Source organism: Lithobates pipiens, unplaced genomic scaffold, assembly GCF_037356315.1.
Source record: "Lithobates pipiens isolate NorthernLeopardFrog02 unplaced genomic scaffold, aLitPip1_a1.2 Scaffold_30, whole genome shotgun sequence".
Taxonomy (NCBI): domain Eukaryota; kingdom Metazoa; phylum Chordata; class Amphibia; order Anura; family Ranidae; genus Lithobates; species Lithobates pipiens.
Window position 1 is genome coordinate 124,442,605 of NW_027507791.1, and position 27,696 is coordinate 124,470,300.

Here is a 27,696-nt window from a genome sequence, read left to right on the forward strand (position 1 = left end):
TGATCCCACAATAGGGATAAAACTTTTCCGCAGAAGGGAGTTTAACCACTTAAGGACCACATTTGCGCAGCGGTCGTACAAGCAAATTAAAGTTAACAGTAAAGTTAGCCCAATTTTTTTTTATATTGTGAAAGATAATGTTACACCGAGTAAATTGGTACCAAACATGCAATGCTTCAAAATTGCGCCCGCTCGTGGAATGACGTCAACATTTTACCCTTAAAAATCTCCATAGGCAACATTAAAAAAAATTCTACAGGTTGCATGTTTTCAGTTACAGAGAAGCTCTAGGGCTAGAAATATTGCTTTTGCTCTAACGATCGTGGCGATATCTCACATGTGTGGTTTGACCACTGTTTTCATATGCGGGCGCTACTCATGTATGCGGTCGCTTCTGCGCGCGAGCTCGTAGGGACAGGACGCTTAAAAAAAAAAAAAAAAAATGTTTTTCTTTTAAAACGGTGTAAAAATAAATAACAGTTTGGGTCACTTTTATTCCTATTACAAGGGATGTAAACATCCCTTGTAATAGAAAAAAGCATGACAGGTCCTCTTAAATATGAGATCTGGTGTCAAAATGACCTTAGATCTCATATTTGGACTTAAATGCAATAAAAAAAAAAAAATTGTCATTTGAAAAAAATGACAAAAAAAAAAAATGTGCCTTTAAGACGTATGGGTGGAAGTGACTTTTTGACGTCACTTCTGCCCTGCTATGGTATGGAGATGGTTGGGGGCCATCTTAGCCCCACTTGTCTCTATACCCAGCCACGGATAGGACCCGAGCGCCTTCACTGCTGTCAATGGCTCCGGTAAGCGGCGGAGGGCACGAGAGAGAGGCGAGAGCCCTCTCCCACCACCGAAAACCGTGATCTCGTGGCGAATCCATCGCAGAGACCACCATTATCATAACCGCTGCCTGAAGAGATGGATATCTCGGTTGTGGCAGCAGATGCTGCCATTACCGAGATATCCCTCTTCAAAAAAGGGTCGTTCATCATCTGCAGCGGTCGGTAAGTGGTTAACAAGACACGTGGCCACTCATTAAAATAAGAAAAGAGGTTTCACCTTAAACTATGTACAGGGTGCTTTACTTTAACCACTTCCAGACCGCCGCATGCCGATGTATGTCCTAAGTTTGAAGAGGAATATCGTTGTTATGGCAGTAGATAGATGCCATAACCCTAGTATCCTCTTCTTCGGCCAGCGGTCCACTTTCCGTTAAGAGCAGTCTCTGCGGCAGATTTGCCTCAAGATCACTTTTAAAAGGTGGCGGGAGAGGCCCCCCCCTCCACCTCTTACTGGAGCCATTGGCGATCGAATCTTCACGTTCCACAAGCAGGTGCAATTTTGAAGCGTGACATGTTGAGTATCAATTTACTCGGTGTAAGATTATCTTTCACAATATAAAAAACAATTGGGCTAACTATACTGTTGTCTTATTTAATTTAAAAAAAGTTCATTTTTTTCCTAAAAATAAAAAGTGCACTTGTAAGCCCGCTGCGCAAATACAGTGTGACAGAAAGTTTTGCATTCTTACTTAAAGCGTAGTTCCACCGCCGTTTTTTTTCTGGTTAATTGCAAGAATTATGTTTTCTAATTATGTTACTTACTTTTTTTTATTTTCGCTAAGTGTCTTCCAGCCGTTTTTCGGTATTAGAAAGGCTTTATAAAAACGTCTCCTGACGTTTTCCATTTTGCCTGTGGGCATGTGAAGCCCACAGGCATTGTCTTCCAGGACACTGTGCTGCTAATGTCCCAGCTTGCACCGCCCGTATAATCTCCGATCTCCTGGGCGCCGCACAGACTCCTGGGAAATTGAAAAAACTATCCCAGGAGCCCGTGCGGCCGACAGGAAGAGCTGACCTGCCGCTGAAGCCCCACCCATATCCGCAGCAGCACCGCCCCTTTCCGGAATCTCCAGGAGCAGGAGATTTAAAAAAAAAGAGAAGATGACAGCAGCAAGGTAAGAGGGATATCCAGCGATTACAGAACAAGATAATCCCATAGGCATACAGTGCCTTGCGAAAGTATTCGGCCCCCTTGAACTTTTCAATCTTTTGCCACATTTCAGGCTTCAAAGATATAAAATTTTTATTTTTTGTGAAGAATCACCAACAAGTGGGACACAATTGTGAAGTGGAACGAAATCTATTGGATTTTTGAAACTTTTTTTAACTAATAAAAAAATGAAAAGTGGGGCGTGCAAAATTATTCGGCCCCCTTGCGTTAATACTTTGTAGAGCCACCTTTTGCTGCAATTACAGCTGCAAGTCGGTTGGGGTATGTCTCTATCAGTTTTGCACATCGAGAGACTGAAATTCTTCCTTGCAAAACAGCTCGAGCTCAGTGAGGTTGGATGGAGAGCGTTTGTGAACAGCAGTTTTCAGCTTTTTCCACAGATTCTCGATTGGATTCAGGTCTGGACTTTGACTTGGCCATTCTAACACCTGGATACGTTTATTTGTGAACCATTCCTTTGTAGATTTTGCTGTATGTTTGGGATCATTGTCTTGTTGGAAGATAAATCTCCGTCCCAGTTTCAGGTCTTTTGCAGACTCAGGTTTTCATCCAGAATGGTCCTGTATTTGGCTGCATCCATCTTCCCCTCAATTTTAACCATCTTCCCTGTCCCTGCTGAAGAAAAGCAGGCCCAAACCATGATGCTGCCACCACCATGTTTGACAGTGGGGATGGTGTATTGAGAGTGATGAGCTGTGTTGCTTTTACGCCAAACATATCGTTTTGCATTGTGGGCAAAAAGTTTGATTTTGGTTTCATCTGACCAGAGCACCTTCTTCCACGTTTGGTGTGTCTCCCAGGTGGCTTGTGGCAAACTTTAGACGAGACTTTTTATGGATATCTTTGAGAAATGGCTTTCTTCTTGCCACTCTTCCATAAAGGCCAGATTTGTGCAGTGTATGACTGATTGTTGTCCTATGGACAGACTCTCCCACCTCAGCTGTAGTTCTCTGCAGTTCATCCAGAGTGATCATGGGCCTCTTGGCTGCATCTCTGATCAGTCTTCTCCTTGTCTGAGCTGAAAGTTTAGAGGGACGGCCAGGTCTTGGTAGATTTGCAGTGGTCTGATACTCTTTCCATTTCAAAATGATCGCTTGCACAGTGCTCCTTGGGATGTTTAAAGCTTGGGAAATCTTTTTGTATCCAAATCCAGCTTTAAACTTCTCCACAACAGTATTATGGACCTGCCTGGTGTGTTCCTTGGTCTTCATGATGCTCTCTGCGCTTTCAACAGAACCCTGAGACGATCACAGAGCAGGTGCATTTATACAGAGACTTGATTACAAACAGGTGGATTCTATTTATCACCATCAGTCATTTAGGACAACATTGGATCATTCAGAGATCCTCACTGAACTTCTGGAGTGAGTTTGCTGCACTGAAAGTAAAGGGGCCGAATAATTTTGCACGCACCACTTTTCAGTTTTTTATTTGCTAAAAAAGTTTAAAATATCCAATAGATTTCGTTCCACTTCACAATTGTGTCCCACTTGTTGGTGATTCTTCACAAAAAATAAAATTTTTATATCTTTATGTTTGAAGCCTGAAATGTGGCAAAAGGTTGAAAAGTTCAAGGGGGCCGAATACTTTCGCAAGGCACTGTAGGAGTAGGAATTCGGGTGGAGCTCCGCTTTAAATTAAATGAAGTTTTCTATTACCATATGCTGAAAACCAGCCCCACATGATGTCCCCACCTCCAAACTTCTTTGGGGTGATGTGCGGTGTAATTTCACGTCCAAACATGGTGTGTATTATGGCATCCAAAGAGTTCAAGTGTGGTCTTATCTGACCAGACTACAGTCATCCAGTATTTCACTGGCTTGTTTAAATATTGTGCAGCAAACTTTAACCTGCTTTTTCCTCAGCAATAGAGTCTTGTTTGGTGAGTGTGCAAACAGGCCATGGCAGGTAAGTGCATTACTTATTGTTTTCTTTGAAACAATTGTATCAGCTAATTCCAGGTCTTCACAAGTGGTCCTTGGCTCTTGAACAACTTTTCTGATAATTCTTTTTACTTCTCTATCAAAAATCTTGCGAGGAAGACCTGGTCGTAGCCGGCTTATGGTGAAATAATGTTCTTTTCACTTAGGGATTATGGCCCCAACTGCGCGCACTGGAAAATTCAGCAGCTTATAAATCCTTCTGTAACTGCCTTCAGTATGTTTTGCAACAATAAGGTTGTAAAGCTCTTGAGAGAGCTCTTTGCTTTTACCCATCATGAGATGTTGAGACTGAACCAGCTGATAATTTGCACCAACAAGAGGCAGGATTGTTTTGTAATTACTGACAGATTTCAGCTGGTGTCTTGCCTTTCCATGCCTTTCTTCACATGTTCAATACATTTATTACACTGAACTTATTTGTTTTGGTTTCTTTGTATGCATGGATTGCATAGGTTGTTACGGACGTGTGGTGAAAAGGTCATGGCAATAGCACCTTTAGAAATATATTTACCTAGAAAAAGGTTGACATGTTCAATACTTATTTTACTCGCTGTATATCAAAGCTAGAAAGAGGCAGTTATCTCAACAGCCATTCACACGATTATGTGATGGTGCAATTTATTTCTGAATGACACCCCAACACACCTCAATGTGTGTGCAGACGTGAGTGGTGTGAATGAGCCTTTAATGTTTCAATTAATTGGCTACAATGGAAAAATATAGACTGACATTTCCTCAGATGTTTTCATACATAAGGCTTTGTGATGAAGGCTATGACAGCAGAAAGCTATAATTTTCTAACAAAGGAAACATGTTGATTTAGAAGCAGGCTGTTGTTACAACAGAATTGATACAGAACAGTTAACTTTCTACGCTGCAAATATTTTTAATTGATATTTTTCTGCACGCATTCTGGAAATGTGTATTTTTTATTTCTTTATTAACTTTATTTTTTTCTTCAAACTGCAACAAGTTAAATAAATGTTTATAATATACAAAGAAAATACAAGAGAGCAAAACTTGTTTCAATTTTTTTAAACCCCTTAAGTGCGAGGAACAGCCTCCTACCCAGGAGAGTTAGAAGTTACCCTGAACAGAGAAGGGGTCATTGGCTTTGTGCATCTATATATATTGTGGGGATTGATTTAATAGCTTTATTTGCATGTTGCACAAACACTTCAGCTTGGTCTGCATAGCAGGGGCATCTCAAAAGAAAAAACTATCCCTCAAGTATGAAGGACAGTATGATAACAAAGGTGCATGATTATAGTAGGAAAAGAAAAAAAGTAAACGTTGGGGACATTAAATTGTGCAGGCACCATTAAAATAAAAAGGTAAAGTATTATTGGGAGGGGAAAAAAAAAAGCAACTTTAGGTGTCCATTGACGTTTTACGTTTCATGTAAGCAGCCTTCGAACAGGTTAGTTTAAAGCTAGCAAATGAGAGTCGGATGCAGGACACAGGGACTGGGGAATGCTGACGTAGTGTATTATGTTCATACAACAGACGCTACACTTGTACAAATGTCTGAGTGCTGACAAGCAGTGACCCTAGGACATACATTAGAGGCTTCTTTCTGCCCTCTAAACCATAGGCTGCCAGAGAGAAATGACAGGTTAAGTGTTCTTTTTTTTTTTTCAGTCAGTCATGCCAGGAGAAAAGACCATTTTATCATTAGCAGCGAACAACAAAGAAAAAAGGCATTACACCCAGTCTCTCCTTTAAAGCCTCGCGGAGGGGGTGTAAGGAACACACAGCAAGAGGAAGAAAGGCCATGTCTTTTCTCAGCACACAAACACAAGAGAGGGAGTGCCACTAGTATCACACTGCAGTGTCCTGCCAGTCCAGGGGGCGTTCAGTTCAGATGGAATCCTTTTTCCATGGTAGCAGCAAGTAGGCGGTCTCGCATGATCTCCTCCGAAGAGTATTCCGGCAACTTAAGATAATGCACACATGTATTCACAGAAGGATAGCTAGCATCAGTAGCATCAACCTGTCATAATAAAATGAGAGGGTCATTACCTGTTATAGCAGACATTTTACATAAAGTCTTAAAGTGGTTGTAAACCTCAGATGTGAAATATGAACAAAGCACATCCTTCTTCCATACTGTGTACTCGCCACTAAATGTGATTTCTCTCTGCTGCCTCGTTCCTCTATTATTAGCATGAGTCACTTCTGTTAAGTTTTCCCTACACAACTGACAGCATTGGCTGTGCATATTCTTCATGTGCTGTGTAAAAGGGGGGGGGGGGGTTGTCCCTTCCATCCAATCAGGGCTCAAAGCTGTCCTCACCAAGATCTGTACTGTGAAACTTTAGATCCCCATACCCTACGTTTCAGAAATGAGAGATACAATGTAAAATGTGTGTCCTAGAACAATGGTTTTCAACCTCAGTCCTCAAGTACCCCCAACAGGCCATGTTTTGGGAATTTCTCTTAGATAAAATAGCTGTCCAAAATACCAAGCCATTAGCACCGATTTAAAGCACCTGTGCAAGATAAAGGAAAACCTACAAACATGGCTTGTTGGGGGTACTTGAGGACAGTGTCTAGAAGACGGCTACTGATAAATAGGTACAACTTATGTAGGAGGATTTGTTTTAACTCTATGTATCTTCTGATGCTCGTCAATTCACTGGATATATGTAACCACTTGAAATATTTCTGTTAAAAAAAAAAAGTCCAAGTTACCCAACTCTAACACAATTCCACAAGTGGTTTTCTTAGGTCACACCCAGAGCAATTTCCATCGATTGCTGTCAGTTTACATGTTAACCCCTTCATGAGGGTAAAACAAATGCCTGAACTTTGACATGTGTTAGTAAAACTGTACATATCACAACTACTGTTGTACTATAGTGTATCTGGGTGGATAGCTTTTTTTTTTAAGGACAAATTGGCCTTTCGTTTGTTCGTAAATGGTAATGGATATCTCCTGTTTTTTTTTGTTTTTTCCATTTCAAAGAAAAACTAGCAAAAAAAAGTAAATAAAATGTATATACAGTGGATATAAAAAGTCTACACACCCCTGTTATTAGGTCAGGTTTCTGCGATGTAACAAAAAAAAAAAGAGACAAAGATAAATCATTTCAGTTTTTCCACCTTTAGACCCCATTCACACCTGAGCGTTTTGTAGCTTGACGCCTGAAGCTACAAAACGCTGGAGGGGAAAAAATCCATTATTCTCAATGGAGATCGTTCACATCTTCACTCCAAGTCGCCTGAAGCCCTACGCCTGAAGCTCAAACAAGTTCCGGACCCTTTTTTGTCACGCGAATCGGGCTGATTTGGGCGTTTTTCTTCTTTTAACATTGGTGACCTTTTGCCCTGCACAAATTCGCGGCAAAACGCGGTAAAAAACGCAGTAAAAAACACCGCAAAAAACGCTACGCTCAGGTGTGAATGCAGCCTTAATGTGACCTATAAACTGTACAACTCAGTAGAACAACAAACTGAAATCTTTTAGGTGGAGGGAAGTAAAAATAAAAAAAATAACCAAAACTGCACTGTTTATCCTTATGGCACCTCCATGGTTAACAGAGGTCAGAATTAAAATTAGACTTGAGAAACTTAACATTAATAAATCACCGGGACCAGATGGCTTGCATCCGAGGGAACTTGGTCAAGTAATTGCCAGACCATTGTTCCTAATTTTTACTGACAGTCTACTAACTGGAATGGATCCAGGTGATTGGAGAAAAGCCAATGTAGCACAGATATTTAAAAAGGGCCCAAAATACATCCCTGGGAATTACAGACCAGTTAGGCCTAACATCAATAGTATGCAAGCTCTTGGAGGGGATAAGGGACTATATACAAGATTTTAGTAACGAGAACGCTATCATTAGCAGTAATAAGCATTATGAAGAATTATTCTTGCCAAACCAATCTATTAACCTTCTACGAGGAGGTTTGTTGCCATCTAGATAAAGGAAGGCCTATAGATGTGGTGTATTTGGATTTTGCAAAGCATTTAACACAGTTCCCCCGTAAATGTTTTCTGTACAAAATAAGGTCAGTTGGCATGGACCATAGGGTGAGTACATGGATTGAAAACTGGCTACAAGGACGAGTTCAGAGGGTGGTGACAAATGGGTACTCGGAATGGTCAGAGGTGGGTAGTGGGGTCCCGTCCCACCCAGGGTTCTGTGCTGCGACCAATCCTATTTATTGTGCTCATAAACGACCTGGAGAATGGGTAAACAGTTCAATCTCTGTATTTGCGGACGGTACTAAGCTAAGCAGGGCAATAACTTCTCCACAGGATGTGTTAACCTTGCAAAAAGATCTGAACAAAATGAATGGGACATGGCAAATGAGGTTTGCTGTAGAAGAATATAAAATAACGCAATTGGGTGGCAGAACCTCTGGGGCTGCTGCTAACAAAGCAAACAGAATATTTTCATGCATTATAAAGGCGATCAACTCCAGAGATAAAACAATAATTCTCCCCCTCTACAAGACTCTGGTCCTGCCAAACTTAGAGTATACTGTCCAGTTCTGGGCACCAGTCCTCAGGAACGATGTAATGGAAATGGAGCGAGTACAAAGAAGGGCAACTAGGCTAATAAAGGGTCTGGAGGATATTAGTTCTGAGGAAAGGTTGCGAGCACTGAACTTATTCTCTCTGGAGAAGAGATGCTTGAGACGGGATATGATTTAAATTTATAAATACCATACTGGTGACCCCACAATGGGGATAAAACTTTTTTGCGAAAGGGAGTTCAACAAGACACGTGGCCACTCATTAAAATGAGAAGAAAGGGGGTTTAACCTTAAACTACGTAAAGGGTTCTTTACTGTAAGAGCGGCAGGATGTGGAATTCCCTTCCACAGGCGGTGGTCTCAGCAGAGAGCATCGATAGTTTTAAAAAAACTATTAGATGAGCACTTGAATGACCACAACATACAGGGATATACAATGTAATACTGTCATATAATCACACACATAGGTTGGATTCGATGGATTTGTGTCTTTTTTTTTCAACCTCACCTACTATACAACTATGGTTGCAGAAGTGTGCACACCCTTAAAACGAATACTTTGTTGAAGTACCTTTTGATTTTATTACATCACTCAGTCTTTTTGGGTACGAGTCTATCATCATGGCACATCTTAACTTGCCAATTCTTTGCAAAAACACTCCAAATCTGTCAGATTGCTAGGCATCTCCTGTGTACAGCCCTCTTCAGATCACCCCACAGATTTTCAGGTTCAATACGTTTTTTATTGTTTTCATCATATGTTTAAACAGAAAAGAAAAAAACAAGAAAAAGACCAAATGCCTGACAAAAGGCCTTCTGGTATAACAGTTACAAATTATACAAAAAAGTAGTGCATTCTATGTCTTTTTTTATAGCCAGCCTGAGAATAAGTCATGGAGGTAGGATTCCAAACATCATACCGACATTTCTGCAAGTGCAATTTCCATCGGATTGGGCGCCCCGCTGTGCCCAGAAACCGAGGAAATCAAGGCTAGGGGGATTTGTCTGTGCAAAATTGCTCATATTTAGGAACTAGGATACATATGATTTCGTAGTATGGCTGTATGTAGCTGGAAATAGGATGGGGAAAGATAGAAGCGATAGAGAGAGGGGGAAGATTAGTGGAGGGAAACAGGGGATGTAGGGGGGTCACCCCACAGATTTTCAATGGGTTTCAGGTAGGGGTGCAACGGATGGACACGATCCATGATGCGAACAGGTCACCAAGCTCGGATTGGCACACGCCGCGATCCGCGGAGCGCTCTGCGGTCTCGGCCTTACGAAAGGCTGCGGCTTTGGCCTAGTTGCGGAGCAGCGGCCGTCAAATGATGGAGCGATCACCTGTAAACAAACCGGGGTCATGATGGCGCCAGTTCCTCTCTCCCGCCTGTGTACAGAGGAGGGGAGAAATCGGATGGTAGCAGTGCTGTCGGCTGCATCTGTAGTGCCCACAGCGCTGCTCTGTGACAATTGCAGTCACAGCCATCCCTCCAATACTCGGTAATAGCCAGCCATACTCGGCGATACCCAGCCATACCCATCCATGCTCAGCCAATATTACACTGGGGGGAGATGACGTGGATATTAGTGGGGGAGATGTATATTGCAGTGGGGAGATTGTGGATATTACAGTGGGGACTATATGGTGGTGGAATTTTCACAGGTTTTTGCAAATTCAATTATTATTTTCTGATCCGAAAAATGATCCGATCCGAGGAACGATCCGATCCGTGAGTTTTTTTAATCCCCTAGTTTCAAATCTAGGCTCTGACTGGGCCATTCCAAAACTTTAATCTTCTTCTTGGTTTCAGGAGACCAGAACACATTTTCCCACATGCTTTTGGAAGATTATAGATGTGTTTTTTTCAAAATTTAGCCGGGCTTGGATGTTTTTCTTTGTAAGAAAAGGCTTCCGTCTTGCCACTCTACCCCATAACCCAGATATATGAAGAATACGGGAGATTGTCGTCACATGTACCACACAGTCAGTACTTGCCAGCTATTCCTGCAGCTCATTTAATGTTGCTGTAGGCCTCTTGGCAGCCTCCCTGACCAGTCGTCTTCTTGTCTTTTCATCAATCTGGAGGGATGTCCAGCAGGGGCGCAACTAGAAATCACAGGGCCCCATAGCAAAATGTTGTATGGGCCCCCCCTCACCCAGGGGCAGATCCAGAGTCTAGTCTCGGGAGGGGCACTGATAGAAAATACTTTTTTGGGTGGGCAATTTATTGGGGCAATGGCTGATGTTGGTGCTTCAATTATCACAGCACCATTTGTGTTATGGTGTCAGGATGATTGAAACACATTATTTCTATTATTACACAGTTATAGAAAATTATATATAAAATAGTTAAACTCACCATAATGCAGAATCAGTGGGAGCCCCAAGTGTGTCCCCTGCCACCCATTGTGGATTATCCACTTGCCACGTGACCTGCCACACATTGCGGATTGTCCACTTGCCACGTCACCTGCCACCCATTGCGGATTGTCCATTTGCCACGTCACCTGCCACTCATTGTGGTTTGTCCACTTGCCACGTGACCTGCCACACATTGCGGATTGTCCACTTGCCACGTCACCTGCCACACATTGCGGATTGTCCACTTGCCACGTCACCTGCCACACATTGCGGATTGTCCACTTGCCACGTCACCTGCCACCCATTGCGGATTGTCCACTTGCCACCCATTGCGGATTGTCCACTTGCCACGTCACCTGGCACCCATTGCGGATTGTCCATTTGACACGTCACCTGCCACCCATTGCGGATTGTCCACTTGCCACATCACCTACCACAAGTTGCAGATTGTCACTTTCCTGCTAAGGTGGGGAATGGGATTGTCACGTCTGTTTGCCAGTCTGAGTCAGGCAGCAAGTGTGTCCCCTGCCACCCATTGTGGATTATCCACTTGCCACGTGACCTGCCACACATTGCGGATTGTCCACTTGCCACGTCACCTGCCACCCATTGCGGATTGTCCATTTGCCACGTCACCTGCCACTCATTGTGGTTTGTCCACTTGCCACGTGACCTGCCACACATTGCGGATTGTCCACTTGCCACGTCACCTGCCACACATTGCGGATTGTCCACTTGCCACGTCACCTGCCACACATTGCGGATTGTCCACTTGCCACGTCACCTGCCACCCATTGCGGATTGTCCACTTGCCACCCATTGCGGATTGTCCACTTGCCACGTCACCTGGCACCCATTGCGGATTGTCCATTTGACACGTCACCTGCCACCCATTGCGGATTGTCCACTTGCCACATCACCTACCACAAGTTGCAGATTGTCACTTTCCTGCTAAGGTGGGGAATGGGATTGTCACGTCTGTTTGCCAGTCTGAGTCAGGCAGCAGAGAGATGATGTAATCTCTCTGCTGCTTGCACAGTGAGTGAGGGTGGAGCTGGCAGTTTGCAGGCAGCAGAGAGCCGGGCGGTGAGAGATGATGTCATCTCTCTGCCCCATCACCCACTGATTGGCCACCCGCCGAGCCTCCCCGCTGGCAGCTACCTCGACAACCCCCCGCCGAGTCACCCGGCTGCGTCCGCTCGTACAGTCAGTGTGACAGGCAGCTCGGCGGCTCACCCGCCGCCCGCTCACCGGGCCCCCCTCAGTTGCGGGCCCCATAGCGACCGCATGGGTCACTATGGCGGTAGTTCTGCCACTGATGTCCAGTTCTTGGTAATGTCACATGCTGTATTTCCTCCACCTGATGACTGTCTTCACTGTGTTCCATGGTATATGCAACGCATTGGAAATTCCTTTGTACTTTTACCCTGACTGATGCCTTTTAAAAATAGGATCCCTCTGATGCTTTGGAAGCGCTCTGCGGATCATGGCTTTTGCTGTAGGATGCGACTAATAAAATGTCAGGAAAGACCTACTAGAAGAGCTGAAATTTATTTAGGGTTAATCAGAGGGACATTAGGAGTCAGTACACACCTGCCATCATTTACTTAACATCAGTTTGAATTTGATTGCTTACACAACTACGTCCCCAGTTATAAGAGGGTGTGCACACTTATGCAACCACATTATCTTTAACCCAACCCCCCCCCCCCCCCCCCCCCCCCACCAAAAAAAAAAAAAAAAAAGATTTCAGTTTGTTTTTCAACTGAGTTGTACAGTTTATACGTCACATTAAAAGGTGGGAAAAGTTCTGAAGTGATTTACCTTTGTCTCATTTTTTTACATCACAGAAACCTGACATTTTATATCCACTATTTTATATATATATATATATATATATATATATATATACACACATACATTATATATACACACACACACATACGCACAGCTGTGCTCATAAGTTTACATACCCTGGCAGAATTTATGATTTCTTGGCCATTTTTCAGAGAATACGAAAGATAACTCAAAAACATTTCTTTCACGTTTATTATCAATCAACTGTGTTTACTCTTTTTAAATCATAATTGCAACAAACTAACCAAATGACCCTGATCAAATGTTTACATACCCTGGTGATTTTGGCCTGATAACATGCACACAAGTTGACACAAAGGGGTTTGAATGGCTATTAAAAGGTAACTATCCTTGCCTGTGATCAGTTTGCTTGTAATTAGTGTGTGTGTGTGTGTGTGTGTGTGTGTGTGTGTGTGTGTGTGTGTATGTGTATAAAAGGTCAATGCGTTTCTGGACTCCTGACAGACCCTTGCATCTTTCATCCAGTGCTGCACTGACGTTTCTGTATTCTGAGTCATGGGGAAAACAAAAGAATTGTCAAATGATCTGCGGGAAAAGGTAGTTGAACTGTATAAACCAGGAAAGGGGTATAAAAAGATATCCAAGAATTGAGAATGCCAATCAGCAGTGTTCAAACTCTAATCAAGAAGTGAAAAATGAGGGTTCTGTTAAAACCAAACCACGGTCAGGTAGACCAACTAAGATTTCAGCCACAACTGGCAGAAAAATTGTTCAGGATGCAAAGAAAAACCCACAAATAACTTCAGGTACTGGCGCATCAACAAACGGTTTCCTTTGCTTGCACACAGATATTTATCTGCCCCAAGCACCAGTACAGAGACTATTCAGTCTAGCATCTATCTCATATTCTTGATGAGAAGAGGAACCGTCTCTCCTGTGAAAAAGCTGAACAACTTTTGTTCTTAAAGCTAAATCTGCTACTTTTACTGAAATAGATTTAGAAATCAGTAGCACGGTCCAATTCATTTACTATATTGATGAACATTGTAAATGAGTTGGTATATTGGACTGTGCTTTTGTACTCAATTGGAACATAATATGTTTAGTTGTGCCATTGGTTGTTCATTGTAGTTCTTCTACAATTTAAGAGAGAACTGCAGCTTTTGAACTACTGTACATACACAGTTTGTTGTTGGGTCAAACTATGTCTCTCCCTAGGCTGTCAGCCTGCTGCATGTGCAAAACTGTATGTACATCTGTTCTGTATCTGTGGCTGGCTACATACTTACAGTATACTACACTGTGGTCCGGGTGTGGGCAGAGACTTTCATAAACACAGACTAGTCTACAATGCTTGCTGTGATTGGCTGAGCGGCGCTGCTGTAGACTAGTCTGTGTTCTGGGAAGTCTCCACCCATATCCGCAACAGTGCGGTAATACTGTATGACTATGGATGTAGCCTGCAGATACACACTACTACATATTACATATACATACACTTATCACACATGAAGCCGCTGACACCTTAGGGAGAGAACTTAGGGAAATTAGTTCTCAGTTATGATATATATCATTTTATTATTTTTAACTTATGTTATATAATATTATTAATCGAAAAACTGTGAAACAGAATAATGGCCTTCTGCCATATTTCTGTTTAATTTTGTATTTTATTTTATGTGTCCAATTTATGTGGGTTACTTTTTATTAAAGTACTTATTTTACATACTGGATTGCACTTTTTTTTTATTCATTAAAATTCATAAAAATTAAAAAGTCAAACATGAATAAGGAATATAACACAATTTTATATATCAAATAAATATAATTAAAAAAAACAAAAAACTGAAATTTTTGTTTTTCAGCACCAAAATGTCCATTTGGTGCACCCCTACAATATTAAGAACTGGGGTCTGGAAACTTTTGATCAGGGTCATTTGGGTAGTTTCTGTTGTGATTATGATTTAAAAAGAGTATACACAGTTGATCGATAATAAATGGCTTTAGCCAAACACGAACCATGAGTGAAAGAAAAGTTTTTGTTTTATCATTCATATCCTCTGAAAAACGTCCAGGAAATCATAAATTCTGCCAGGGTACGTAAACTTATGAGCACAATTGTAATATATATATATATATATATATATATAAAATAATAGGGCTGTTGCTGATTACAATTTTTGTGTTTGATTAATCTTTTTTTTTTAAATTGATTAATTGACTAATTTTGATTAATTATAACGCACATACAGATCCAACTACTTTTAGCTGATTTAGCATAGCTGTTATGGCAATGGCTGAAGCCGGACATAGCGGGGCATGGCTAGGACATCACATGTCATAAACTCTGCCTCACCATGCCTATAATCACAGCCTGGCCATGCCCATAATCGTAGCCTCACTGTAGTCAGTGCATGTGCCTGGATTACACAGTCCGCAGGCATCTCCCGCTGTGTGTCTCCGAGCCGAGTTGTGAGAAAAGCCCCACCCTCCCCCTAGATCAGCTCATGTGATAGATAAATAGAACACTGCTTCTATCACACAAGCTGATCTAGGAGGAGGACGGGACTTTTCTCACAGCGCGGCCAAAGTTTTCACACTCAGCTTGGAGACACACTGTGTATGACGTATAGTGGAGGAGGAGTTAATAGTTAATTTCCGCAGCCCTTATATTATAATATATATATATATATATATATATATATATATATATATATATATATAATATAGGAGAGAGATGGTCAGGGCAGCACACACCCAGAAAAACGATCCTTCAGGTGCAAAGCAGACAACGGAGATCACCCAAACTCCAATGTATAGAAAAATAAAAAATTACAATCTGCCGCACCTTGTAGATTTATTGAGAAAGTTAACAATTCCTAAGATTATAACAGTTTTGGACCTGTCAGGATTCTTCATCAGCTATAACAAGCATATTTTGCTTGTGATGCTTGTGTTACCTGATGAAGGATCCTGACAGATCCAAAACTGTTGTAATCTTAGGAGTTTTGAACTCTCTTAATATAGCTGCAAATTGGACTTCCTTGTGTGTGTGTGTGTGCGCGCGCGCGTGTGTGTATATATGTGTGTGTGTGTGTGTGTGTGTGTGTGTGTGTGTGTATGTATGTATATATATATATATATATATATATATATATATATATATATATATATATATATATATATATATATATATATATATATATATATAAATAAACACTGAATAAATTACACTTGGCTACAATGTAAAGTAGTGAGTGTACAGCTTGTATAGCAGCGTAAATTTGCTGCCCCCTCAAAATAACTCAACACACAGCCATTAATGTCTAAACCGTTGCCAACAAAAGTGAGTACACCCCTAAGTGAAAATGTCCAAATGGGACCCAAAGTGTCAATATTTTGTGTGGCCACCACAAATTATTATTTTCCAGCACTGTACACCCTCTTGTGCATGGAGTTCACCAGAGCTACATAGGTTGCCACTGGAGCCCTCCTCCATGACGACATCATGGAGCTGGTAGATGTTAGAGACCTTGCTTGCCTCCACCTTCTGTTTGAGGATGCCCCGCAGATGCTCAATAGTGTTTAGGTCTGGAGACATACTTGGCCAGTCCATCACCTTTAGAGCCGGTTCACACAGCGGGCGATGTGAGGCGACACGACTCGCCTCGCCTCGCTCTCGCAAGTCGCCCCCGTTCTGTTCTGGAACCGTTCTGAGAGGAGCGACTCGAGTCGCTCCGACTCAGAAAAAAGGTTCCTGTACTACTTTTGGGCGACCTCGGGGCGACTTGCATTGACTTCTATACAGAAGTCATCTGCAAGTTGCCGCTGAGGTCGCGGCAGGTCGCGGCGAGGCAAGTCGGAGTCGCCTCGCCTGCAGTGTGAACCGGCCCTTACCCTCAGCTTCTTTAGCAACGTAGTGGTGAACTTGGAGGTGTGTTTGGGGTCGTTATGTTGGAATATTACCCTGAGGTCCAGTCTTTGAAGAGTGGGGATCGTGCTCTGCTTCAGTATGTCACAGTTCATGTTGGCATTCATGGTTTTCTCAATGAACTGTAGCTCCCCAGTGCTGGCAGCACTCTTGCAGTCCCAGATCATGACACTCCCACCATCATCATCACATGCTTGACTGTAGGCAAGACACACTTGTCTTTGTACTCCTCATCTGGTTGCCGCCACACACACTTGACACCATCTGAACCAAATAAGTTCATCTTGGTCTCATCAGACCAGAGGACATGGTTCCAGTAATCCATGTCCTTAGTCTGCTTGTCTTCAAACTGTTTGCGGGCTTTCTTGTGCATCATCTTTAGAAGAGGCTTCCTTCTGAGACGACAGCCATGCAGACCAATTTGATGCAGTGTGCGGCGTTTGGTCTGAGCACTGACAGGCTGACCCCCTATCCCTTCAACCTCTGCAGCAATGCTGGAAGCACTCATAAGTCTATTTCCCAAAGACAACCTCTGGATAGGACACCGAGCCCGTGCACTCAACTTCTTTGGTCAACCATGGTGAGGCCTGTTCTGAGTGGAACCTGTCCTATTAAACTGCTGTATGGTCTTGGCCACTGTGCTGCAGCTCAGTTTCCGGTCTTGGCAATCTTCTTATAGCCTAGGCCATCTTTATGTAGAGCAACAATTCTTTTTTTTCATATCCTCAGAGAGTTCATTGCCATGTTGAATTTCAGTGACTAGAAAGAGTGTGAGAGCGATAACACACCTGAGACCTTGTAACACTAATGAGTCACATGAAACCGGGGAGGGAAAATGGCTAATTGGTCCCTATTGGGACATTTTCCCTTAGGGGTGTACTCACTTTTGTTGCCGGCGGTTTAACATTAATGGCTGTGTGCTGAGTTATTCTGAGGACAGCAAATGTGAGTACACCCCTAAGTGAAAATGTCCAAATTGGGCCCAATTAGCCATTTTCCCTTCCCGGGGTCATGGGACTTAGTGTAACATCTCTTATTCTGGTCACTGGTAGTTCAACATGGCACCTCATGCCAAAGAACTCTGAGGATCTGAAAAAAAGAATTGTTGCTCTACATAAAGCCATGGGTGCATGTAGCAGGGCAATCGTTGGTGTGGTGCGTCAGTCTGACACACTGCATCACTGATCTCAGAAAAGAGCCTCTGACTTAGGCTCTTTACCATGTGATCAGCTGTGTCCAAATGACAGTGTACACAGGAAGAGCCATGTATCAGCTTTTCCTCCACTCGCGCCGAGTAGAGGAAAGACTATCAGCTGCTCCATTTAGGGGGGTGGGGGTTCTGCGCCGACTATCAGCTGCTCCACTGATGGGGGTTCTGCACTGATTATCAGCGCTGTGCTGCCCCCCCCACCCCACCAGGATGTCCACCAGGGATGCCACCCAGGACCACCAGGGTTGCCAATCAGTAATGCCTGCCATTGCCTCCTCATCAGTGTGCCCATCGGAACCATCTATCAGTGCCACCCATTAGTCCACACCATCAGTGCTACCTATCAGTGCCACTTAATGCCCATTAATGCTGCATATTAGTGCCCCTTATCATCATCAGAAATTTCACAATTTCTGCCAGAGTATGCAATCTTTTTTTAAAGCTTTTATTTAGCTGTATACACCATATAGGTGTTTATTCTTTTGTTGTTGGTACCCGTGGTAGGGCCCAGAAAAAATGGTGTTCATTTTGTTTTCTAATCTTACGTAAAACACACTGACCCTTGACCCTGTAACTGAACTAGACCCTAATCTAGATAACACAGGGGTTGACTGTAGAGTGACTGATCACTGTGATAGCCAATTGCTAGGCCTCCCAATTCCTGATCATCAGTACACGACCCAGGGCTTTTTTCTACCATACAAGGGAAGGGAACTTTGCCCTATATTTACATTCCATGGAGTACAGTAAAGGGCACAAGTGGAATATTATTGACATGGGTTATAGCCTGGAACCTTCAGGTGACTGTATACTGGCACACTTTTGACCATACTCCACCATACCCTTACCCTGCTCAGAGAGCCCTTAGGTTTGTAGCAAGCAATGAAGACTAACTCGGGATCAGAGGGGAACAGGACCTGTATTCTGTTACTGTACTCCAAAATATGTAATTTTTTTTTTTATAAATTCTTTTTATTCGTTTTAAAAGAAAAAAGTACAGAACATAGCCTTGGGGCATTCAAAATATGTAATTTACAGGTAAGTTAAAAGAAAATGCTAATTGTACAGGACATAGACTGGATACTCTGAGACCCTGGGATTTTCTCAAGCAATGAATAGGAAACATGGTCAACAAATAAGTCAAACAGAACAGTGACAACAGGCACATTAACAAAAGGCTTCAACAGACCCAACTTTCAAAGTGCCACTTCAAGAACCTTGCAGCCAGAAGTTATATCAACAGAAGATCAGATTACCACCTTGTAAAACTTTGAAAAGGTATATACAGATGTCCAGGTGGCAGCCTTACAAAGTTGAGCAACAGAGGCTTGATATCTAAATACCCAGGAGACATAGATCTAGTAGAGTGAGCATGAAGTAGATTTTCACTTTAAAGCACAAGCTCCAGAGATGAGTTGTCTTAGCCACCTGACGATGGATGATTTTAAAGCAGGCTCTCCCTGCCGAGATCCTGAGGGTAGGGCAAATAAGGTATCTGTATGAAAGAAGCCTACTTTGACGTAGATTCTGATGGCTCTGACAATATCCAGGCAGCAAAGATGACTTTCCTTTGGGTGCTTAGGTTTAGGGCACAAAGATGGAAGTATGAGGTCTTCATTGAGGTGGAATACTGATACCACCATAGGGTATGCTTTTGGCATACCTGGTCTTTGTCAAGGATGAGAAATGGTTCCTTACAGGAGAGGGCTGCTAGCTCAGAGACACGTCTAACAGACGTGCTAGCAACCAAGAGTGCTAGTTTGCTGGAGAGTTCATCTACGGGGATTTCCCTGATGGGTTCACAAATTGGGGTTTCTGTAGGGCAGAAAGAACCAGATTACAGTCCCAAGGAGGTGCAAAGTGCTCTGCAAAAGGGGCCCAAACACGAAACAAAAAAAAAAAAACTTGGATAAAGGTTTAGACAATGGACAGTGAAAACAAAGACTTTTGGAAAAGTCAGGGCTGAAAAATGTCCTTTCAGAGTATTTCCAGCAAAGTTCTGGTCAAACCCTGAATGTAAGGAGGCCAGAATGCAAGGCACTGAGTATTCTCTGGGGTTGAAGTGCCTTGGTTCACACCGGGCAAAGAAGAATTTCCAGGTACGATAGATCTTTCTAGAAGTGGCTTTTCTTACTTTTAGCAAGGTAGGAATCGCAGACTTGGAGACACCTCTGTCTTTAAAGACCCAGGCTTCAACAGCCATGACATTAAACTGAGAAGCAGGATAGAATAGAGGGATTTAAGACAGTAGGTCTGACCTGTTGGCAAGAGGACAGGGGTAGTCTCCTAGCAGTCTGAGTATACCGGTGTGCCAGTTTGGTCCAATAAGAATCACCAGTTTCTTCTCATCTCTTTTGCAAAACAGTCGAGGTAGAAGGTGCACTGGAGAAAAGGCATAGATTAGCGTGAACTGAGCCCAGGGAATTACCAGAGCATACAATGCTACTGCTACCTCTGATCTGGGTAGCACACAGGTAATTTGGTGTTGAATCTGAAGACCAGGATGTCCACATCCAAAGTCCCCCATCCCTGTAAACTCATACTGAAGATGCTGGGGTAAATTAACTATTACTCTTAGTCCAGGCAGTGGCAGCAGAGGTAATCTCCCTTTCAGTTGTCCACTCTTGTGATGTAAACAGCTGAGATTGCTGGACAATGTTCTGTTTTATGTGTTGATCTTGCTTGCTTTTCTTGAAGGCTGCATGACCCCTGGTACACCCTTGGTGATTGATGTAGACTACAGCTGTGACAGCAGCCTAATTGGGTGTCCCGATATTAGGGGGTCAGTGATGGAATAATAATAAAAAGTACGCATTGACCAACTGATAATAAAAATACCGTATTTACCAGCGTATAACACGCACTTTTTTCCCCTTAAAATCAGGGGAAGATCGCGGGTGCATGTTATAAGCCGACCCCCCGCCGTTGTGAGCCTCTATGTGGCTTTCAGCCGCCTTCGGCTCTTCTCGGCAGCCGAAAGCTGTTGAGAACGGCCGAAATCGGCCGAGAACGAACGAAGTTGGCCGAAATCTGCCGAGATTGGCCGAAGGCAGCTGAAAGCCACAGAGAATTACCGAGCACCGCCGAGATGCACAGGACATCTGGCTCTGTATCGGCGGCGCCATTTTTAAAAGGAAAAGCTGCACAAAAAACTGACAAGGCTGCAAATGACACTGGCAAGGGTGCAACGATGGGCATGGCTGCATGACAATGCTGCAAATGATTGACAAGGCTGCATGACAATGCTGCAACTGATGGACAAGGCTGCAAATTACACTGACAAGTGTGCAATGATGGACAAGGCTGCAGATGGACACTGATAAGGCTGCATTGATGGGCTTTTAAATGTACGTTTTTTTTTTTCCTCTTAAACTTCCCTCCTAAACCTGGGGTGTGTGTTATACGCCGATAAATACGATAGTTTTCAACAATTTTCATTATTATGTCGATTAGTGGGGTGTGCAATTTAGGTAATATGTAAAGTTTAAAAAAAAAAAAAATTATTCTTGGATATCTATATGCAATGGTAAATATAAATAACCAGCTATATGGAAAGAAAGGGAAAAAAAAAATGTAAAAAAGACCTAACACACGGTTTTGCAAATATGGAGGACTCACAAGCTTGCCAGTATCCAATCTGAAGTTAAGTTATTTTTTTGTTATAAACAATGAAATATTTTTTACCTACTTGGCCCTAAAAATTGTTTTGTTCTTGCAAAATCCCCAATAATCATATCAGTTAAGTGACAGCTTGCTGTGAGTGACAGGTGATTTACATATCTTGTGTACTAGCCTAAGAGACATGCATTATTTTTTAATTCCCTTCCACTCCTTTCTTCTGCTGCTCTGCAAGGATTGGCTGTTCCACACCTCAGCATGATTGGCATGCTGAAGTCATGTGGGGACTTTTCTGGGTTTTGACTGGATGTTAGATAGCAGAATTTCAGTGTAAGAAATACACAGGAGAGAATACATGTTGATAAAAGGAGTGTAGAGGTGGGCAGGGATTCTACTGACATCACGACTTCACCCACTGAGCCCTGGAAAACAGACCCACCCACAATATCTGCAGTTATTCGGGTCTCATATCAGACAGAGGGGAGACATTTGACAGATAAGTATACATGCAGGAGGCATGTATATCCTTCTAGATAACCAATATTGCAGTAGTTTAGAAAGGATGAGAGTGGGTTTACATCCACTTTAAGCAACCACATCAGTGAACATTGTACTTACTATACTAGTAAAATGTAGCACTTACTTTTCTTACTACTGTGAGGCGTGGATGCAGATTGGAGAGTCCTCCGGGAGGCAATGTAGAGCACCCAGTTGTAAACTGTAGAAAAGCCTTCCTCTCATCTGATGACATACCACAGAGGACCCGCACAAACCGAAGGAAGCCCGGGCTGTAAAAGTCCAAAATATATTGATGATATTATTCTATAATTGTTTTTAATCACCATTATTTCAACCCACTTTAACTCATCTAAAAGCATTAAAATGAAAAGGATTACATTGGTTGTGAAAAATCTGATCAATCATTGAAACCAATTTTGGACCACTAACTGTATTCTTTGCACTCAAACAAACCAATCAAATGAAGCAGAGAAAGATTGTTTTCACTTTGGAAACTGCCTGCCAACTTTCTTAATTTAAAGCGATACAATTTTCTTTTACTTTTTTTTTTTTAGGGTTGACATAACAATGAGAAAATGTAAGAAGCACAAAAAAAACCGAGAAACATAATTTCAGTACAATTTCTCCAATTGTTTTTTTGTGTGCACCTCAATAATTCAAAACATTCCCATGTTTTTTGATTATGGCAGATGACACAATGTGAACAGATCTTTGGATAAGATGCTGTATATGTTTGAGGTCTTTATGAATGTATATGAATTATAGTTACGCACCTCTCTCTTGTGTATCCTAATTTGGGCTCTGTGTAGTTGATGACGTCTTCAGCTGACCAGGAAGGTGATTGGTTTCCACAGAGTATCATTTGGACTTCCTCTGGGCTAAAAGATCCCAGTTTCTCCATAGGGAATACTTTATTAAAGCCACCTAGAGAAAACCACCAAGTAAAATTAAAGTTATTCAGCAAATTATTTGGCCTATCCTAAATCCTATGCACTTTACATTCTGTGGACATCTGAAAGTACACCCCTCAGTAAACACGAGTGTTTCAGTTTAGATCCTGATCTGTCTAGGACACACAGGTGAAGATGAAGGCAGGCTAGGATATGATCATGTAAACCTTTTCCAGCTGTTATCAGTTCCATTACCAAGGCTTAAAATGATTACATCTAGTTCCCGAAATGTACTGAATATTTCTAGCATAAATCTGTATGTTGTACTTGAAGCTTTTCTATAAAGAAATTTTTGTGTAGTGGTCTCTGACGTGGATCAATGTGACACTTACTTCTAAATGCTTCCATCTGTTTTTGCACACCACCAGTCTGCATGCAAAAATCGAACATAAGGTCTACATATTCTTCAGCGTTGTCTATAGTCACCATCTGCAAGAAATGGAAAGTAAATAATGCGGTTTACAACAAATCTGGACCCAAAACCATGTTCTAGATATAAATGACCTTTAGCTTATAATGTGCCAAACAAGCAGCTTTGCAAACATTACTGATCAACATAGGTTCACTTTAAACCTAAGAGGATTTTTCTAGTCACAGTACCTGGGGGACACAGGAAATCTATCAAGTATAACTGAAGGCAAAACTTTGGATAGCGTAGAGAGGGATTAGAACACCTCTAAGGTTTTTATTGCAGTCTATGCCCCCATCAGGGAGACTGAACACTGAACTTCTCAGTGAACGCTGAGCAGCAGGGGTGTGCCAGGACAAGTCTTATCATTGGAAGAGAGTACACCAAGTTCCCAGCATAGCTAGGGAATGGACCACGGTGTGCTCTCCTGCTCAGTGTGGTCAGTTTTTAATAGAAAAGCAGAGGGACTAGCACAAACACCAGGGATTTCACACAAAGGAAGCAATACAGAGAGACCAGGATCCTTTCTCATGGTACAGCAAGCACATATCAGGAATATGAATGTTGGGGTAACAAACACTTTAAATACAGTCAGGTGTATGTGTGAATTTAAAAAGTTCATCATAAAGTCCATAAAAAGGGGACGAGGGCTGAAGTTACACTCTACAGAGCTTACAGTCACATCTCTCATTTTTCTTTTGGTGTCAGGAAAACTTGTCAGCAGTGACTCCTGTTGATAGCAGAGGAACGAAGTAGCAGACAGAAATGATACATAGAGCTCTGAATTGAGACACGTACACACTATAGAGATGTCTGACATTTACAACCACTTTAATATGCATTTAAATATATATATATATATATATATATATATATATATATATATATATATATATATATATATTACACATATACACACACACAGGTTTACGGAGTGCCGAGTATACAACTATTGCTATACTTCCAGTACTGGACCTTCAGATCCTCCTTACAGTAGCTGCAGCCACTTGCAGAAGTGCTCCTCCCCCACTCCTACTAGGGGAGGGTCGTACAGCCAAATGGAGGGGGGGGGACAGCCAAGGGGAGAGACGGACAGCCAAGGGGAGAGACGGACAGCCAAGGGGAGAGACGGACAGCCAAGGGGAGAGACGGATAGACCAGCTGCTGTGTAGCAGAGCACATCTTTCCTGTCATTGCACTGAGGGTATATAAATATCTGTTCTCCCAGCACGCAATAAAAATTTAATGATAAAAGAGATAAGTCCACATGGTGGCACCCACCTCAGACTTAATGCCCTCTAAACCAGCAGATTTTTAAAAGTGCTTTAACCACTTCAGCCCCGGGAAATATTTGGCTGCTGAATGACTAGGCCATTTTTTGCGATTCGGCTCTGCGTCGAGTTAACTGACAATTGCACGGTTTTGCAACTGCAACGTTGCACCCAAACAAAATGGAGGTCCTTTTTTTCGAACAAATAGAGCTTTCTTTTATTGTTATTTGATCATCTCTGCGGTTTTTATTTTTTGCACTATAAACAAAAAAAAGGACGACAATTGTGAAAAACACACAATATTTTGTACTTTTTGCTATAATAAATATCCCCATTTAAAAAAAAAAAAAAAAAAAAAAAGCTAAATTTTTCCTCAGTTCATGTCGATATGTATTCTTCTACATATTTTTGGTAATAAAAATAGCAATAAGCGTATATTGATTGGATTGTGCAAAAGTTATAGTGTCTACAAAATAGGAGAAAGATTTATTGCATTTTTATTATTATTATTATTTATTTTACTGGTAATGGTGGTGATCTGTGATTACACATCGGACACTTTTCACACATTTTTGGGACCATTGCCATTTATACAGCGATCAGTGCTATAAAAATGCAGCGATTCCTGTAAACGTGTCATTGGTAGGGTAGGGGTTAACACTAGGGGGCGGTCAAGGGGTTAACTGTGTTCCCTCTCTGGGTTCTAACTGAAGGGGAGATGGGACAGTCTAGGGGTGATGACAGATCGCTGTTCATACTTTATATGAACACACAATCAGTCTCTTCTCCCCTTGGAGAACTGGGGTCTGTGTGTTTACACACACAGATCCCGGTACTCGGTGTGTCACAAGTGATCGCAGGAGCTCGGTGGTCATTGCGACCGCCGGGCACTTGCATCGGCTCTGGGGGCGAGCAGCAGTTGCCACAGGGCGAAGCAACATAACATTGTTTCACCCAGTCGTGCCATTCTGCGGCTGGTCGGCAAGTGGATAATTCTTGGAGTTTTGCTTTTGGATTATACCGCAAAGCAGTAGAGAGCATTATCATAAAAATGGAGGTGGGACCTTTGCCCCTCAATGGACTCTTTAAAAAGGGATTTTATATTGCTCCTGTTGAACAGTTTTCTAAACGTTTTACTTATGTCTGAAAGCATGCTGATCTCTTGGAACATACGGGGCCTTAAAGCGGTAGTAAACCCAATTTTTTTTTTTTTTTTTTAAACCTGCAAAGCAAAATGCATAATGAGCTAGTATGCACCGCATACTAGCTCATTATGAAATACTTGCCTTAGAATGAGGCCCCGACATCTGGCCCGATCCACGCCAAGGGAGCTGACATGCTCCCTCTGCGTTTCTTCCGGGTATCGTGGCTCCGGCGCTGTGAGTGTCACTCCCGCGCATGTGCGCGGGAGATTTCATTCCGGCCGGCCACTGCCGGATTTTCAGGCCGAGAATCCCCTTGTGCGCATGTGCTGCTGCAGTCAGCGGCGCATACCGAGGGGAATATCTCCTAAACCGTACAGGTTTAGGAGATATTTTTGGGTATACAACCACTTTAACAATAAATGTAAACGTTCCTTAATGTTTAAGTATCTGCACTCTCATAAGTCCCATATTTTGTTTCTACAAGAGACACATTTGACTGGAAGCGGTGTCCTGGCTTTGCGCAGGGCATGGGTTTGGCAAGCCTTCCACGCAACCTACTCCACATACACGCCAGTGGTGAGGGTAATAACAGACCCTGGAGGAAGGAATATCATATTAGTCCTAGAAATGCATGCAGTTCTGTGGGCATTGGTAAATATCTGAAAGAGAAGAAGAAGGGGGCGCCCCCTTCTTCTTCTCTTTCTCTGTAACAGTCTAGGAGCCTGGTTTCAGCTCCCTGTGGTGGCAGGCCTGCATGTTGAAAGTCCCACTCAAAGAATGAAAGACACTTTCCTGGGACTTGAGAACTAAAAGTTCTTATATGCATTATCGTCCTATATAACTTTATACAGACAGCCCTCTTAGAGTATATTATTATATGATTTTTTGCGCCTCTACTTGTGTAATTGGTAAATATCTACCTACCCTCCCAATAGACATCTCTGTGCGGTTTATGAAAAACTAGCTCTCTACCAATCCACTCATGCTTTAATTGGTTGGGACTTTAATGCCATTCTAGATGCTATACTAGACACCACTAACCCACAATGGAAGGCAAACCCTGACATAGGGCAGTGGGCTGATACTTTTGCATTAATGGAACCTTGGAGATGGAAGCACGCTTTTGCCAAACCTTCTTACATCTGCCCTTGTCTCATAAGTCCACCTTAAGGATTGACCTGGCATTAAACTGGCTCTACATGCCGATTCAATACTTTTTCTAAATTGTTCTGGACCCTCTCTTCAAGAAGCTCTCAACATCTTTTCTCATTTCACAGTCCTATCTGGACAAAGTTAATTGTGAAAAATCAGGCTTAAAGCTACAAAACACTCAGGTGTGAATTGGGCCTTATAGCAAAATAAATCTATTTAAAATTAAGTGATCCCTTTTTTTTAAATATATATTTCATACAACACACCCCCAATCTGGATACCACAATTTTTTTTTTTTTTTACAATATTAGATGCCATTATTTTTCCCTTCCTATGGAAATCTAAAACTCCCAGGTATAGGCAAATCAATCATCCAGAGGCCCTGGACAGAAGGGGGGTTAGCCTGCTCAGATCTTCCCCAAATTTTTGCACTATACAGAGGCCCTCAAGCACCTTTTGCTCTGACACACTGTATGAAATCTGTGATAAGGGTGTGGCAAACACAAATGTGTAAACATAAAGCAGAATCAAATAGATGGTCTGCGGCTACCCCCCTATGGTTAAATCCACTTCTTGCGGAATTTCATTCCATCTCTGAACCGAGAACAAGGGTCATTTAGGTAACTGAACATATTTTTTTTTTCTAACCTCACCTACTATGTAACTATTACTGTAAGAGCGGTAAGGAAGTGGAATTCCTTTACCGACCACAACATACAGGGATATACAAGGGAAAACTGACATATAATCACACACATAGGTTGGACTTGATGGACTTGTGTCTTTTTTCAACCTCACCTACTATGTAACGAAGATGGGGCTATCCTTCCCTTTAATGATCTCAAACAGAAATTCAAG

At 42.3% G+C, this 27,696-nt stretch overlaps 1 protein-coding gene across 5 annotated transcripts in view; it reads right to left on the reverse strand.

Moving 5' to 3' along the window:
- Positions 1-4,633: 4,633 nt before the first annotated feature.
- Positions 4,634-27,696, reverse strand: part of HECTD1 (HECT domain E3 ubiquitin protein ligase 1) — a 267,514-nt gene continuing 244,451 nt past the window's right edge. For all 5 annotated transcript variants that reach the window (XM_077464799.1, XM_077464802.1, XM_077464800.1 and 2 more), the window contains 4 exons: positions 23,194-23,290; positions 22,685-22,835; positions 22,036-22,180; positions 4,634-5,958 (listed from right to left, as the gene is read on the reverse strand). In XM_077464799.1, coding sequence (XP_077320925.1) covers positions 5,821-5,958; positions 22,036-22,180; positions 22,685-22,835; positions 23,194-23,290 — 531 coding nt within the window. In that variant the 3' untranslated portion in view covers positions 4,634-5,820. The remainder of the gene's footprint in view (positions 5,959-22,035; positions 22,181-22,684; positions 22,836-23,193; positions 23,291-27,696) is intronic.